At 39.1% G+C, this 17,375-nt stretch overlaps 1 protein-coding gene across 25 annotated transcripts in view; it reads left to right on the forward strand.

Annotated features, from left to right (window-relative positions):
• Positions 1-17,375, forward strand: part of AFDN (afadin, adherens junction formation factor) — a 187,330-nt gene that overhangs the window by 82,068 nt on the left and 87,887 nt on the right. For 20 of the 25 annotated variants that reach the window (XM_075203419.1, XM_075203430.1, XM_075203435.1 and 17 more), the window contains 8 exons: positions 3,608-3,628; positions 4,327-4,472; positions 5,021-5,115; positions 8,244-8,509; positions 10,184-10,327; positions 10,457-10,655; positions 11,808-11,911; positions 16,737-16,817. In XM_075203419.1, coding sequence (XP_075059520.1) covers positions 3,608-3,628; positions 4,327-4,472; positions 5,021-5,115; positions 8,244-8,509; positions 10,184-10,327; positions 10,457-10,655; positions 11,808-11,911; positions 16,737-16,817 — 1,056 coding nt within the window. The remainder of the gene's footprint in view (positions 1-3,607; positions 3,629-4,326; positions 4,473-5,020; positions 5,116-8,243; positions 8,510-10,183; positions 10,328-10,456; positions 10,656-11,807; positions 11,912-16,736; positions 16,818-17,375) is intronic. The other 5 variants (XM_075203422.1, XM_075203434.1, XM_075203440.1 and 2 more) reach the window with 1 other exon arrangement.

A 17,375-nucleotide genomic window follows, 5' to 3' on the forward strand; every position in this document is an offset into this window, starting at 1 on the left:
TATATACAATACATTACTACTGGAAGTAGCACCTCATACTATCAGACTAACATATTAAATCATGTCTTAGGAAATATACATTAATTGGAAATATTTTTTTCATGTGCGGGAAATCATATATACTAATGTTAAAACAGGTTAGGTAACCAAAGCGTTAGCATGTTAATTTATGCCAATATATTTGTCTAATATTAAGTCATTGGTCCTAAAGTTATTGTTGTAGCTTCATTTAATTAGTATTTTGTACCAGTATGCTGCCATTGTGATGGACAGTCTCCGTATAGGTTTCTATTTAGATGAGGTTTTGTGCTGGCCACATTGGTTTGTGGTCCCAACAGGAGCATCATGTTGATTTGATCAGTCATACGATTATCACGCATGTTTCAAAATACAGATGACCACAGTCGAACAGTGTGTGTAGTTCTCTTCATCCGTACTGCAAGACTCATCCGGAAACAGTGGTTATAACTTGACCAATTCTTTTAGCATAGAATAAGATAATTGTGAACAATTGTTGTAAGCTGTGTTTTTAATTATAGATTTCCAAACACACCTCTGCAACCCCTTGTGTACACATTATTTACCAACTTTAGTCATGTAGTATATAAAAGAAGGATGTATGAAGATTTGTACCCTGCAGATATTTTTTAACTATAACTCATACTTGCCTACTTTTTGGAAGCAGCTGTCCGGGAGGGGGGGCGTGGCCACGCGCAGTGCGCAAATAGGCCCCGCCCCTATCAATCTCATGCAATTTTAGCCAATCGCAGCAGGGGGGGCACGATGCCGCATTTAGCCCTGCCCCCCACCATCTTAAAGAATGGCGACAGCTGGATCCGGGATTTTTGCCTGCTCTCTCGGGAGTCCGGGAGAACTCCCAAAAATTCGTGAGTCTCCTGGACATTCCGGGAGAGTAGGAAACTATGCTATAACTTGTTCCAGTTCCCAGAAGAAATGAAGGCAATTGTAGTTTAATAACTAGTGAACCACATAATCTCTACAGTTTCTTTCTGGGTTAAAAAAAATATCGAACTAGCTTTAAAACAACCAGAGATGATTTACCATATTTCAATGCAGTACATTTAATATTAATGTTTACTAAATGAATTTAAATGTGTGGGCTATTATCTGTGTATGTTTTAGATGAGGCTTGATTCTCATTAAAAGTTGTCAGTTCTGGTAATGTTGGGTAAGAAAGGAGCAAGAAAACTTGTTAGCTTCTATTTTGTAAGTGGTGTGGCGGGAGGACAATATTAAAATTGTGTACCATATACCTAAATAGAGCCAGCATGATGTTGCTTGCAATGACATATATATTATACTGCCAAAAACAAAAAGGGACTTCTAAACTTGTTATAACTGCAGGTCCTCCCCTAGTGACATCAGGGCAATATATATAAGCACTTGTTCACAAACAGCCACTTTCACGATTTGCATTAGAGTTAAATTTGGGTTTCAGGTGGAGGGAAAAAAGTGAGAGAGGCAGAGACAGATCTTGGTCAGTGGGAAGCCTGTCTATAATATGGACCTGCCCTGATGTTTATAAAGTTCAACAATAGAGATGTGGAGTTGGACCATTATTAAAAGCCAGCTCTGTTGAGTCAGTTTGCTAAAAGGCTCTTTCTGCTCTCCTTATGCTTGCCTATGGTAGGCAGTGTAAATGCTAAACTCCTGTTAGTGTGGATGCAGTCATGATTTCAGTATACAGAAACGGGCAGGGAGCCATGTTTTATGAGCAGCTTTTGTGTGGATCAGGAAGTGGTCCATATGGATTGTCCCGATGTCTAAATCTGGATTATTGCAGGTTATACTTGCAAACATGTGAACAGCTAAATACAACTTTTGTTATCTTCTTACTGATTGGTTCTATTTGCTACTGTTCTATCTTGATCACTGTATTTCTCATTTTTATTCTCTATTTCACATTCATCCTAATGGGAAGCACTGGTTATTGAGTGCGGTGACAGGAGGTTTGGTACTTTACATTTTATGGCAAAAAGCTCAAGCTCCTCCCCTTCTATACACCACTGGCTGCCAGAGACTTTTTTTCCCTAAGTGCATGTCATAGGAGGGCACTTTGTTAATGGGTGCCGTGGGCAGCCATTATTGTAACTACTTGGACAGCATGATCATTTGCGGTTGCCAACTTACCTTTACTCCAGTTCCCTGCTACACCTTCTTCAAACTGGTTTACACTCTAATCGCTCCCCTAATTAGCTTTTAGTAAACTTGCTGAAATGACTTCCTTTATGCAATCTAAAGAGAAAAGGGTCCACTACAAAAATTGACTGTTCACATGATTTGGAAATTTTAAATTTTGTTTTACTTATGCTTAAAAATAATTATGGATATTGAAGTAACATCAAATCATTTAATGTTACTATTATATGCACATTTACTTCATTGTATAGGGATTTATTTATTAGTGCTTTGTCAGTCATATACATTAAGTTGTTCACATTATTTGAATGTGATTAGTCAAAAATCCTTTGTTTATAAGGGTGAGGCAGGATTTCTCACCTCAGAATAAAAAAGTGCGCTGTGCAATTGTATTTCTATATAACTGCTTTCAAAACCTATTAATCCACTATAGATTAATTTGTTTGGCTGTGAATTGTGTTGCACTTTATCAAATTAACTTTATCCGCTTATATGGTTAGTTGTATTGTACCTGGTAGAGTCGCTACCTAAAGTCCAACATGAAGTATGAATGACCTGTGGGCAGCATACTGTAAAATGATTGTACAAACACCCAGCTGCCCGTCATCCATTCACATCGACACTCCCAGCATCTGTTAATCTTTCGCTTTGCTGTGCAAGTGACAGCACAATGAGGTGTAGTTTGAAGTTCCATTTGTTATCGTGTCACTACACACAGTTTGTAGTACAGTCCAGTTTAGTGTTTCAGTCTAAGCCATGGGTCGTGGTGGTTGCTGGATTTAAATTGTACGTAGGTCCAGTATAAAAAAAAATAGCCTTTAAAATAATCGTAAAATGTCTTACTACTTACATAAAAATAACTGTTATGTGACCAGAGACAATATGTAGTATTTCATTTGCTGTACAGCTGAGAGGAAAATATGGTTTTGTTATAAGAATCACAGGTTTTTAAAAGGCTTTTTGCAGTGTCCTTCAAGAGGAATGCATCTGAAAATTAAGTGTCTGTAGGAAGACCATCGCCTTATCACCATTTATTTATATAGCGCCACTTATTACACATCGCTGTACAGAGAATATTTTTCATTCACATTAGTCCTTCCCCATTGGAACTTAGTCTGAATTCCCAGAGGCAAACATAGATACACTCCTTTTGGAGTGTGGGAGGAAACTGGAGCACCTGGAGGAAAACCCACACAAACACAGGAAGCGCATACAAACTCTACGTACATAAGGCCTTACTGATTATCTTAGCTTTTATATACTTATTAATGAATGTTACTAATAGCTTTTATGTCAAGCAGCTTGTATTGTTGGGTCCTTTTTATAGTGTTGTAAAGCTTTACCTTCTGAGCTTAATAGCTGTTACCTTTTTGAAATCTCATCTGCCATATTTGTTTACAAGTTTCTTTCTCTGTTCTGTTTGATTTCCTCATCTGTTAATCTCCAGGAAGTAGACCAGGGTGACCAGGTAGGATATAACATCGGGAGGCATCCCAGCTACTTTGGCTTGGCAAAGTCTCACGCTGCTTTCATATAAGAGTACAACTCCTTTTTTTTTTTTTTTTTTTTTTTTAAATGGCTGGGCTGAACAGTTCATAACACTCATTCAGCAACTGGACTTGTGCTGTACTAAAAATTCTTTTTGACTGTGCAACCTTTTTTGGCATTCCATAATCCTCTGCTTAATGCACCTCAGTGTGGATACAAAACAAGCAAGTTATTTTGTTCCCCCTTTAATATACCCTTCATTTTTTTTTCTCTATGGTACCTATTCTTTGGATCTCATCTAACCTGGGCTAGCATTCTTCTGGTTATGAATTCTGACTGACCAATATCAGATATTGCGTGTACCCGCAACTAACATAAGAGGTGGCAAAGGGAGTTATTATTTCGCATGGACACATATTAGTTACCAGAAAAAGCATCCTGCAACCGCCTTGAACCAAATGTACAGAATACATGACAAAACTTTACACAATATCTGAAAAAATACACTAAATATATGCAAAATAAAACCACAAACAGATACTAAACCATATGCTCTCTTCTGGTAACTGGAGTATATTACATGTCATGGTACTGGTCAGTCTGTGGTAATATGGTAGTGAATGTCTAGGTATTGTCTGTGCGAGTAATACAGTTGCTGTGCTTTGTTGTTGTATGCAGAAGCAAAAAAATATTGCTGGAGCACTTGCGTTCTGGATGGCAAATGCATCAGAGCTGCTTAATTTTATAAAACAAGACCGAGATCTCAGTCGAATCACATTAGATGCTCAGGATGTTTTGGCACATTTGGTCCAGATGGCTTTCAAGTAAGACCTTTTTATTGATTGATTTTTGATTTATATATTTTTTTGTCTATGTAGAAGACAGATGTGAAAGCAAATCCTGCATCTGATTGTTTTATAGTAGGGTGTTTATTTTGAACTGCCTCAAGGAATCGCAATAGGATAATAGAAACTACTTTATACACCTTTCAATGAAACATGCAGCTGTTTACTTGGTTTTACACCAGATGTGCAAATGTGCTTTATTTAATATTTACTCCTACTTTATATTATATTTGTGTATTTTTTTTATAGTCACAGAAGAACAAATCTACAGGACAAAAAGCAATATGTATTTGTTCTGGTTAAACTAGATAAATTCAGTCTGTCCAATTTTGTTTAGGCCTCTTTAAGACGTCTACAATAATGTGGCAGCTATCATTCAGCTAGCAGTAGAATATTTCGCCAATGTGCAGAACAACATGAATCAGTTGAAGTCTCTTATTTTGCGTTTATTGCTCTAATTTCAGTTTGGAAGTGTATATTGCATACCTAATATTCTCTTTATGTTTTTTTTCTCTTTATTAATCTAGATATTTAGTGCACTGCCTGCAGTCGGAACTTAGCAATTTCATGCCTGCCTTTCTAGACGATCCAGAAGAGAACAACTCTCAAAGGCCTAAAATAGGTTAGAAAACTTTATGGAAGGGAAGTGTCATAGTATGTCTTTTCAATAACTCTTAAGACAAATACTAAGTTGGTTTTGGATGTAAAATAGTGTCACCATATAAAATCACAAGTATCCAATTATAATCAAATCTCCAAATATTTAATGCTACACATTAAATATCCTATCTATACGGTGTACTTGTGACACAAACAGTCACGTCACATTAAACTTGGATCTCCACTTTATATTTTATACTGTTAACAATATCATATAAACACTGGTCCAAATATAGCCCATATTTGTCTGTTGAATGAATCGGTCTGCGTAGAAATAGGCGAGATAAAAATATATATTCCTTTAGGAGCAGTCTGTTCCATATATTGATCTTTTGGGGAATAGAGCTTAGTGTGCATCACCATCATTTTATTCAGCAGCCCCTTACTGTAGTCTGGCTCTAATAAGTAGATCAATCCACAAGAAGTGTATGATCTGTTCTGCTTTTGTTTTCTAAATTTTCCTTTCTGCCATGTGAGACACAGGGGGGTACTTCCAGAGCAAAGACTTGGAAATGTGGCTTTTGTAAACCTTTTTACATATTGTAGTTGCCATTTTAAATTATCTCTGGGACAGTTAGATGCGGATATCCTATGACTAAGTATAGGGTGCCATGTATATCCAGGTGCTCTGATACTGATGTGGCAGAACCAGCCGTGCTAAATTATTAGCTGACTCCATTGCTGAGCTTGCTCAGCTGACCTATTTGTTTTGAGTGGAGGACTTTTCATATTCTAGGGGAGGTTCCTTAGGGCATATGTTCCCTTTGGTCATCCCTACCCAGAGTCCTGTGGGTGTTGATATGACTTGCTGCTGAGGCTAGGCAGAGTTTCCTCCTTTTTTAAAATAGGATAACGGAATCTGATCCTCCTATCTCACAAGCATCGTGTTACCCCAGAGTAGGCATAAGTCAGATTCTGATTGTTCCTCGAAGGAGGCGACTGTGTTAGCTGGAGGTTCAAACCTAGAAGATTTGTCATATTTTGGGGAAGGACCTACTAGCCGATACGGTGGAAGATTGATACGAGCTGTATTACCTAATGGACATGCAAGATACATAAGTTCCAGACATTTCGGATACTTTTCTATTTAAAAGGAAGACCAAAAGAAGGGTTTCTTTTACTTCTTCCCAGCTTAGATGCCTTGCTCGGCAAGGCGTGGATTACACTGGACCGAATATTGCAGAAGCTGCAGAATTATTATCATCTTCCTAATGAGGATACAGTTAAATTGACAAAAGCCTCCCAGGGCGGATGCCTCTGTAGCAAGCTTGTCCAAGACAACTGCTATTTCCATCCCCATTGTAGTGAATATCAAGGATGACGCTGACCGTAAGGCTTCGGGGTTCTCCTTGCAACCCAATTTAGCCTCTGCATGTGTTAATAAAACATGGAGAGAGAATCTGAACAGCTGTCAGAGGGCTGATAGCTGGCAGACCGGAGTCTGAATTGCTGCCTTTGGTGGAGCATATTCTGTTGAGCCACAGAGTATTGGAAGATGCGGCTCTATATGCTGGATAATTGTGGCTAGGATTTCAGCTTCAGCATTTTTCGGCTTGTCAGACTCTGTTAAAAGCCTGGGAAGCTGATGTGGAGTCTAAGCGGACTATAGAGCCCCATCCATTCTCTGAACATGTCTTGTTTAATGCTGAGCTGAATAAGATTATCAACCAAGCTACTGCGGGAAGGAGTGCTTTCCTTCCAATTAACACTCTGAAAGCTTAGAGGCCCCGGGTTTTGCTCTCCATTTCTTGTGGTTGTTACCTGCAGGGAAAACAAGGGGTACCCCGGAGGACAATCTTTTGCATCTATATGAGGTGTACAAAGGGGGAGACAAGCTTAGTCAGGTCTTCAGACAAGCCATCAGCATGACAGGGTTTGTGTCCATCCATTTTCTGTCTTCTATTCTTCCATGGTCAGGGGTTAAGTTCCATTACAAATATCTGGATGAGAGGGATTGTGGCTCGGGCATACATTATAGATCTCCTCACATCCCAGGAGATTCCTCACCACGAGGCTTCATGCAGAGCAAGACAATTTTTGTTTTGTCTGCAGTAAGTCATTCAATCTCTGATTTCCTCAGGGGTGGTTTGTTCTAGGTCTAGCTCACCAAAAAGGGTTTGAAGTTTTTTTTTGTTTTGTTTTTTTTTTAAACCTCTTCTTTCGACAAATGGATGATTTGTTCAGTCCCATTTTAAAACCTAAAGTTCGAATGAACAGATTTAAGATAGAGCCCCGGAGATTGGTAATAAACGGCTTTGAACAGGACTAATTTGTGTCTTAGGACATCAAGAAGTTCTACATGTTCTAATCTGAGAGGGACATCATTGTCTTCTCAGTTTTGCTCTCCAGTCCCATAATTACTAACTTCGAGTCTTATCCATTTGTCCTGGCCACAGCTCCAAGGGATTTCACCAAGGTCATGGCAGCTCTGCTGTGGTCTGGGAGAGTGAAGGTTATTCCCTACTTGAATGACCTGTTAATCAGAGCAGAGTTGCCATCCATGCTTCAGGGCCATGTGCAGGAGAAATCCCATGGGTAGTTTGTCAATTACTAAAAGTCCAAATTAACACTGGGACAATGAATTATCTTTTTTGGTCTTCTCTTTGACACCCAGAAACAGAGGGTTTTCTTATCATTGGACAAGATTCTGGCCCTGCAAAGTATAGTAAAGTCTCTGTTGGCTCACACACAGCCTTCTGTTCATTTTTTCATGAGAGTACTGATCAAGATGATCTCCACTTTTGAAGCAGTACAGTTTGCTCAGGTTCATGCAAGAAAGATCCAGATAGCAGTTTAACAAATCTCCCATTTGCCTGTCCATTCAGGTAATAGACTTTTCCTAAGGGTGTGTCAATCGCTGCTTTTGTGGCTGTGGAGGTAGAACCTCAGTAAGGGGTGTTTTTGTGTTTGTTTTTTCATGAATATTGTTTCTGGTGTTACACATTACTAAGGATTAAAATATTGATGTTTGTTGTAAAGGATTAAAATATTTTTAGGGGAGCATATTTAGAAGATGTTTTACTCTAGTATAATTGACTTAATCTTGTTTTGTTTGTTTTTTTTGTTTTATTTTGGAAAATATAATTGTAGATGACGTCCTACATACTCTTACGGGAGCCATGTCTCTTCTGAGGCGTTGTCGGGTAAACGCTGCTCTAACTATCCAACTCTTCTCTCAACTTTTCCACTTCATCAATATGTGGCTGTTCAACAGGCTGGTCACTGACCCAGACTCTGGCTTATGTTCCCACTATTGGGGCGCCATCATTCGTCAGCAGCTTGCTCATATAGAGGCTTGGGCCGAGAAACAAGGTCTAGAGCTTGCTGCCGACTGTCACCTTAGCAGAATAGTGCAGGTAAGCTCTATAAGAAACTGAGTACAATATATTGTCATAATACATGCAACGCAATAATATCCCTTTATATTTATGCACAAAATAATTTTGTAAACTTTGATTTGTGATATCAATGCTCCCCCCCTGATCATTTATTCTAAATGTTATTCCCTTTACTAGATAGCTGGTGAGATGACCCATCTACGTATTTTCAGTCCAGTGTATAATTAGAAATGTTTCGACAATACAGCAAAATTGTGATGCCTCTACGCACAATCATAAAGTCGTGCCCTTCACAATGTCTGCTCCATCCCCAGTCTGTAACCAGTAGAACAGAGTATTAATGACTATTAGGCACGTTAGCTTGAATTATTGTTAGATTTATATTTTTAAAATTAAAGAACTGCCTGGATAAATATGTTTCAAAGCCATATTAAGCTTGTACTTTAAAGCAGCCTTTGCTGTCCCCTATAGCTGTTACACACTTGCTTTTAAACACTTTCACAAGCAGTACAAATAAGCAGGATCAGATATCCAGGTAAGTACAAAAGGTGTCTCCATAAATGTGAGTACATAAGCACTTTAAAATCCTCATTTGAGTGTGTGGTCAAGGCACTTCATGGTGGATTTGAATATCTTTATAATATACAGTACTGATTACATTATTCATAATATCATAGTGTGTGCTCTTGGGCCACTGCTGAGTGAGGGTTAGGTACGTTTTCACAACTAAAAAAAAAGCACAACGCGCATACCTACAAAAAAAAGCGACTATCACACCGACAGGGATATAATAAAAACTTAAAGAAATGAAAGTTGCTCAAATCAATTTATAGGCTATATCAGGTGCATGAAAGGGTGGGGTTATCCTAAAAGGAACAAACACAGATTCCCCCAGCACACTGCTATAGCCAGCAACCTATCTGCCATTCTTACTGTAGATAAAAATGCAAAAGTCTTAGTTGAACACATTTGCAAATGTATGTTAACATACAAATGCTTTAACATACGTTTGCAAATGTGTGCAACTAAGACTTTTGCATTTTTATCTACAGTAAGAATGGCAGATAGCTTGCTGGCTATAGCAGTGTGCTGGGGGAATCTCTCTATATAATAAAAACTTGCCTAAAAACCGACACACGATATTTACGAAGACAGCGCCATGCTCATAGGTAGTGATTCCGAACACACTGCTTGCCGGCAGTTCAGTTACAGTCACTTTATAGAGCCACATAGAGAAATCTGAATTTAAAGTGGTAATGTCAGGACCCCACAAATACACACTTTAATGTAAAGTCAGCATGACGCTGTCTTTGTAAATGTCGTGTCGGTTTTTAGGTAAGCCTTTAGTATATCCCTGTCGGTGTGATAGTCATCGCATTATTTTTGTAGATATGCTCGTTGTCTTGTTATGTGGTTGTCAAAAGGACTACCCCAGAGTGCTGAGACAAATTACCTACATCAATTTTTTTTGAAAGTTAGATTTGAATTCTGTCTCAACCTTGCCATACTCTGAAAAGTCAGTTGGTACAGCAGACTTTTTTTAAGAAAATAGACAGCAGGGCTGCTATTTTCGTCTGTATTGGATGCTCTCTAACCCTCCTTTATTTCAGTTTTATTTTAAAATGACAGTTTCTGTGATTACTTTGCAAACTTTTTTTGATTAATAATAAAACTGTATTTCTTTGTTTGTAGGCAACAACTCTTCTTACAATGGACAAATACTCTCATCAAGATATCCCGAACATCAACAATACCTGCTTTAAACTGAACTCCTTGCAACTTCAGGCTCTATTGACAAATTACCACTGTGCACCAGATGAGCCTTATATCCCTACGGTAATTATTACTAATAAAGTGTTAAACCTACAATGTAGGCACTGTTCCATATTTGCCAACTAAAGGTCAAGAATTTGTAGATGCGAACTTAAAAACATGCAATGTCTCCTGCCTTTTCATTACATACAGGAGCTCATTGAGAGTGTGGTATCTGTAGCTGAAAATACTGCTGATGAATTGGCTCGTAGTGATGGACGCGAGGTTCAGTTGGAGGAGGATCCTGACTTACAGCTGCCTTTTCTTTTGCCTGAAGACGGCTACTCATGTGATGTGGTTCGGAACATTCCCAATGGTTTGCAGGAGTTTTTGGACCCACTGTGCCAAAGAGGTACAAAAAAGTGCTAGAGGTCAAAGGATAATTAGGTATATTAGGCTAATATATTTCCATGTATGCAATATGTTTTTGATTTTACTTTTAAAAAGTAATCAAGCGTATTGCATACATGGAAATACATATAATATACTCAATTATGTTGTCTATTAACAAGTATAGCCAGCATATGTCCACAGTGTGGGAATCCATAATCGTAATAATACCCCATGTGTGCACACCACCTACTCGGGCACCGGGCGAAACAAGTATCAGCTGTCGGCACACTATTCTTACAAGCGGTCCCACAAGATTACGTTGACATCATGCGAGCTCCACATTGGGAGGACCAGGCACAAATAAACTCCCTTCCCAGTTCCCAAACTAAGTAAAACACTCACAAACATAAATAAAATAAAAAGGATTCCGTGCAGGCCCGGACCCCGGTAATTAGTACCCTCCAGATATCAGCACCCCTGCACATTAGATTCAGTGCTGGCTTCAGGAGTTTGACAGCAGCTGCCTATCCACATGTCCGAATCGGCTGCTATGGCCCACTTACAACAGTACGCCCCTGATAGCGGCCCACTCCCACATCACATATGAAGTCGTTCTCTTTATTGAAGACTACGGGATTGAGAGTTCCAAGCTAGATCCAGGCTACTAAAGGGTGTCCCTGATTATACTATGTTGTCTGTTGGCATGAGTGAGAAAATCATTCACAACCAAAAGGCTGCGTAGAAGGCATCATTTGATTTAAGCGGTCTGTCAAGGCAACATCTCTTAAACTGACTAAATTATTTCTTCTACTAAAAGAAAACGTTTTAAATGGAACAGTTGTCTTAGGGATTTAAGATTTAACTATTCTTAAATTTATCCAATCTTCTAGATTGGAACATTAATGGTAATAGGTAATAAAGTAACATTTTGGGATGAAACTGGGGATGTGCTGCATACAGAACTTGCCTTTAGAGCCTGGTTTTGGTCTAAAGAAAGACTATTTTAATTGTAAGATCCATTAAATATAGTTTTTTTTGTTGAAAGTTTTTGTTAATCTGCATAGGTGCTCATATATACGTGTTAGTGCCACATTTACACAGCCCAGCTGGTGGTTATTTTCTAGTTTTGTTTTGTAAGAAACGCTTTTTTGTTTTGTTTTTTTTCTTGCAGGCTTCTGTAGACTCGTGCCTCACACGCGTTCACACGGGACTTGGACGATTTACTTTGAGGGTGCTGACTATGACAATCACCTTCTGACTGAGAATGCAGAGATGGTAAGCTCTATGCTAGGTCCTTGTCAGATTCTGAGGATCTGCTCTAAGGGGATTTCCAGTTTAAACCCTTCACTAAATGTACTCCCAATAATAGTACATTGATACAGGGTCGCTGTGCTAGGATGGACCTCGTATGCCACCCTGTCTGTTGCTGGGAACCAGCTGGGCTTACTTTGCCACCGTCCCCTTTCGTTATTCCGAATACGCCCCTCCTGCCTCAGTGGGAGGAGCCTACTGCCACCATTGGGCTCCTTTATGGCATCCAGAAACACATTCCTTCAGGGTAACTGTCGCTGCTAGTGTACTCCCATGCTGGTACACTTGGGCTGGTACCCCTGACCGCTTACTATGGATCAGGGTGCTGGAATGGATCCCCCCTGGCCTATCACACTGGCCAGAGTTGCTGCTTAGCGGGCAGAGCGGTGGTACTAGAGAGCTTGGTCCAAACCTCAGACGAAAACGGATTAGATTTTAGGTCTAGTCTGCAGGTCACAGGATTACAGTAACATTCAAGAAGTAGTCAAGCAGGGTCTTGAAGCAGAGTGATGTTTATTGCTCAACTGTCCTGACAAGGACAGTTCCACTGATTAAAGGTATCAGTGGTCAGGTCAGATGGAACATCATAATGATACATTTCAGTTTACAAGGGCTCTCTTTTTATACAGTTTGACACAGCCTCACAGGCTATTTTTAGAATCGGGATGCAACCTGTTTACCCAAACATGGATTTACATGTAATGCAAAGCTAACAATATTTCCGCTTATCTGTTATATCCTAAAACCTTGCTGTGACTTCCTGCATCTTATCGTGGGCATCTGACAGCAAGTCTAATTACCCCTTCCTTTCCCTTACGGGGTATTGGACACTCTCATCAAAAGGTCTAATCAACATGAGATTAGCATGGATGCTTTCTTCCAACAGTTGCAGAATACACATTTCCTCCACAGAAAATAATTCCCCAAACAAGGCATTTCCTTACACAAAGATATACAAAAGACTTTCCAAACAAAGGCTTATTGTATCACATATATACATCAGAAAATAATGCATTTCTTCTAGCAAGGTTAAAACGGGAAAAAAAAGAATTTTCTCCCCTGGTTTCAGAAATAAAGATTTCCTATACCAAAATATACACAATCTCAAAAATAAGTGCATTTGCAATTCTATAAAGAAGCGCCATGCGCTATTTCCTTTTAAATACATTTATACCATAAGTTTCTTATAAGTGATCCAGTCACACTCCCTCAACGGCACTCACAGCATCACTCTAGCTATGCCCACGCCTTTCTTAGGCTCTGATATCTAATGCAGTGTCTCAAATAGCTTAGAGCTGCTGTATCATATTTTACTCTTCTATAGCGAGGTCAGAGCATGGCTTCCAGCTGTGTGCGAGAGTCTGCTAAATAGTCAATAGTGAGGGCGAATGTGCTGAGAAGGAAAAATATTTACAGAGGTTATTTGAAAGTGGAAAGTCCCTGTACTACACATTGTGCCATTTACGTTTCAAACTACATGTTCAGAAAAAAAATAGAGAAGCTGAAGTAACTGCTGTGGATGGTGTAGTGTAAAAATAATTTTTGTATTGGATGTGTAATAAAAGCATATTTACTAAATATCTTAAGCAACTCCCTTAAAGTTAAAGCTCCATAACATTTAAATCCACAACAAATTAATGTAATGTTCCACAAAGGGAATCTGAGTAACAATCAAGTTCAGGATGATAAAAGGCAAGACTAAATTCCAGGTGTATCATTTACATACTTAAATGTCCATGTGACAGATTAAATTGAATTACAGGTGAATCATAGATGGCCATTTGTTAGCTGTAGACTGAAACAGGCATAGGGTTACTTTTAGGGAGGGTGTGGACAGCTGGTTTAAATCGGTACCTCTGGTGCTTTAGCATTGATGGATCATTCTAGGAATGGGATCAATGTGTTCTGTACTTGCTGTTTAATATGGTAACTGAATGTGCATGTATTTTTAAAATAACTGAAAGAGAACTCTGTGGAGACGCATCCCAGATCTTCACTGGCTGCAGAGGAAATCAGTACAGTTTTGACAAAGTGTTTCAAACTTTCCCCAGTTGCCAGGGAAATGGGTACATTTTCAAACAGAGTTGATTTGTATGTGCCTCTTGTCACCCCCTCTTTGCTCTAATGGCTACTGTTGTATCTCTCCCCTCTCTGGTGGATGCCCTTAGTGGCACATCTTGGCATGCTCCAATATATGGGAGTGCTGGCAGCGGTATGTACTTCAGGGGCATCTCATATTTAATAGTGCTTCAAGGTCCACAGAGACAGAATCACTTGCAAATTATCTTAGATTCACTATCCTAGCTGCTGATTGTGTATTGGACGTGTGGCCTACCCACAATGGAGGTATCCATTTTGTGGGCTGAATCGGCATGCAGCATATCAGTATGATAAAAAGCAGTGACATAACTGAAGCACTGCCTAACTAATACTCATGAGGCATGACATATTAATGACATGTGTTGCTCGTGAATTGATAGGCTACATCAGGGTTGTCCAGCCCGCGGGCCGCATGCGGCCCAGCACGCCTGTAAATGTGGCCCAGCAGGAGTTTTGGTTGTGGCAAGGGGGCAGCGCTGTTAATGAAAAAAAAAATCCTGGCAAAAAAAAAAAGAAAATACTTACCTTGTGTTCACGTCAGCTGGCGCTCCGGCTCCCTACCTGGTCTCCTCGTCCGTGTGGCACTCGCAGTGAATGTCGGGGGTGACGTCATCACACCCAACATCCATTGCGTAGCGCAGCACAGAGGAGTCACCCGCGCAAACTATCAGCAGCAGTGAAAGATTATCCAGTATCTTGATGTTACCCTCATCGGAGGCTGCTCCATGAGCCATTTTTCCAGCCACCCTATCTTTAAATCTCTGTAGATTTCTATTAGTCCTCCTGATGCTACCTATATCGGTGACCATTTCAAACTGGTCAATAAAAAAAATGATTCATGGGTGCAGAAAGAGAGGAAAAAAAAGTTTTTGGCATTTAATTCCCCGAACCCCGCTAAGGGACAGATGCAGGTAAGCTAAATTGTAGCTGGTAATGGGACTACTGCTTTAATCATGATTCTGCAACAGGTTTCCTAACTCTTACTAACTTCATTTCCAAGTAAGTTTAAAATTTTTACTATGTTTTCTATGGTTTTTTGGATGATCAGCTATCGTTAGTGTTAGTGTATTTTATGTGCGGCCCAAACCAACTCGTCTTCCAATGTGGCCCAGGGAAGCTAAAAGGTTGGACACCCCTGGGCTATATTGTCAAGAATTTTAACTCGACCCACAAAAAGTCTACTTCTGCCGTTTATAACTGACAGGTCAACTTTAAAATGGAGGATGGGGTCGATAACTGCAATAACTGGCCACATAAGAGGGTATATTACACTTGTATTTTTAAACTGAAAGGAAATAATCTGTTGCTGGCAACAACGTAATTGTTTTATTTTTTTGCACAAACTGGGTGACGAAATGAAGTTTCTCCCAAAAACACACACATCGAAGTGGGGAAGTATATTGCGGAATGCCGACACTTCACCTATTGCCTTCATTGTAAAACAATGACAATTCATTTACTTACATTCTCCATATCGCCTCTTTAAGTTTCCATCATTCTACTATTTACTTAATTGTTGATTAGGAGAATTGTTACCACAGCTGTTGTGGTTGATTTGTAAGTCACCACAATGCTCTACATGGAGCTGGACAGTGGGGGTTAAAAACAGAGGATTAATAGGAGCCCTGCTCATGAGAGCTTATAGAGTGGTGAGGAAAGGGCACAACTGAGACCAGATTAAAAACAAATTATTTCAAATCTTGGTGACGTTTTATCACCTATTTGAAAAGTGTTATCTTTCACAAGTCCTGGTAATACTTTTAAATTAAGGGCTACTGTCCCAATATACAGTGTTTTGTAAAATGTGCCCTTTTAACAACTGTATGCTTTTCTGTTGTACTACAAGAGTCAACCATGTAGGCCCTATAATATGGTAGTAGAAAATAAGTAAATACTAGTGCACCCAGTTTAAAGCTGGCATTTATCTTTTAATAAAATAAGCCCATTGATGATAAATGAAAGCCTCCAAAAGGATTTTAAATATCAGAAAGTTCCTTGCTTATGCCATACTTGCCAACCTTTGAAAATTAATTTCGGGAGATCCCAGGCAGGCGGCGTAGCTGGAGGGCAGGAGGGGCGGGGCGTGGCAAATCGTGTCATTTTTGCCCTGCCCCCGCAACAAAATGCTGTTTTTGTCGAAGGGGGGTAGGGCAAAATGCCGCGATTCACCGCAAATTGCATCATTTGGACGAGCAAGTTGCTGTATGCAGGGTACTTGCCTGCTCTCCCGGTAGTCCGAGAGACCTACCCAATTTTTGGGAGTCTCAAGTATGGCTTATGCCCTGCAATGCCTATATGGGTTTGTTCAAACTAGCCCATTGCCCAGCTGGTACTATTTATCCAACACTTAATAAAAAAAATTGGAAGTTAAGATTAATAGGAAACTCATTGTTGAAGCTGGCACTTTATTCTGCTATACTAATTAATAAGTTATTATATTTTGTGCTGTATTAAGCCTCTGTCAAGACTTGCAAACTAGGTATCATCAGTTTGAGAACTTTCTTCTGACTTAAGTAAGAAAACTAATAATGTCTCTTATATGGGTAAACAGACTGAGAATGTATGGTCTATTAACACATGTAATACAAATGCTTGCTACAAAATGTATTAATTTCAAATAGATTTGTAACTGCTCTTTGCTTCCCTATTCACAAAAGCTTGATTATTGTCTTGCATTACTGTGTTTTAGCACTTAAGAAAAGACCCTGAAATAATCACTGTGACATTGAAAAAACAGAATGGCATGGGTTTAAGTATTGTTGCAGCAAAGGTGAGCAAAATATATGATTTTTATCATTTGTAGATGTGACCTTTTCATGATTTACACAACCCGTACTGTGATGCAAAGAAACTTTCAATGTTCTTGGAACTTTATTCTGGTGTTAATTTGAACTTTAAAATATATTGTCATAAAGATTGTGGGATAGGGTCTAACATATGAACCTTGATCAATGCAGCAATTTGTATCACTTTGTGTGCCTGCGTAATTTGCATGGTGAATTGAACTCTTGCACATAGGCAGTTTAAATGCTGAGTTGTTGTCACAGAAACACTAATACACTTTCTCTATAAACATTGTCAACAACATTCATGCAACAAAAAAAATAAGAGGCTTATCTGGAATAGTGTACAATGTGGGGAATATACTCCTCCATTTCTTATTCTACAGGGATAGATCACTTTTTCCAAGGATAGATATTTTTTGTCTTCTGGTACGAGTTTACTTGCCACTTTGAATTTATTGAATGTGTTTACTACTATACTACACTATATTTGGCGCTTCTGTCTTGTTTTTTTTTAATGTTTAAATGCGTAATTAATATTTGAC

The sequence above is a fragment of the Mixophyes fleayi genome, chromosome 3 (assembly GCF_038048845.1).
Source record: "Mixophyes fleayi isolate aMixFle1 chromosome 3, aMixFle1.hap1, whole genome shotgun sequence".
NCBI classification, from domain to species: domain Eukaryota; kingdom Metazoa; phylum Chordata; class Amphibia; order Anura; family Limnodynastidae; genus Mixophyes; species Mixophyes fleayi.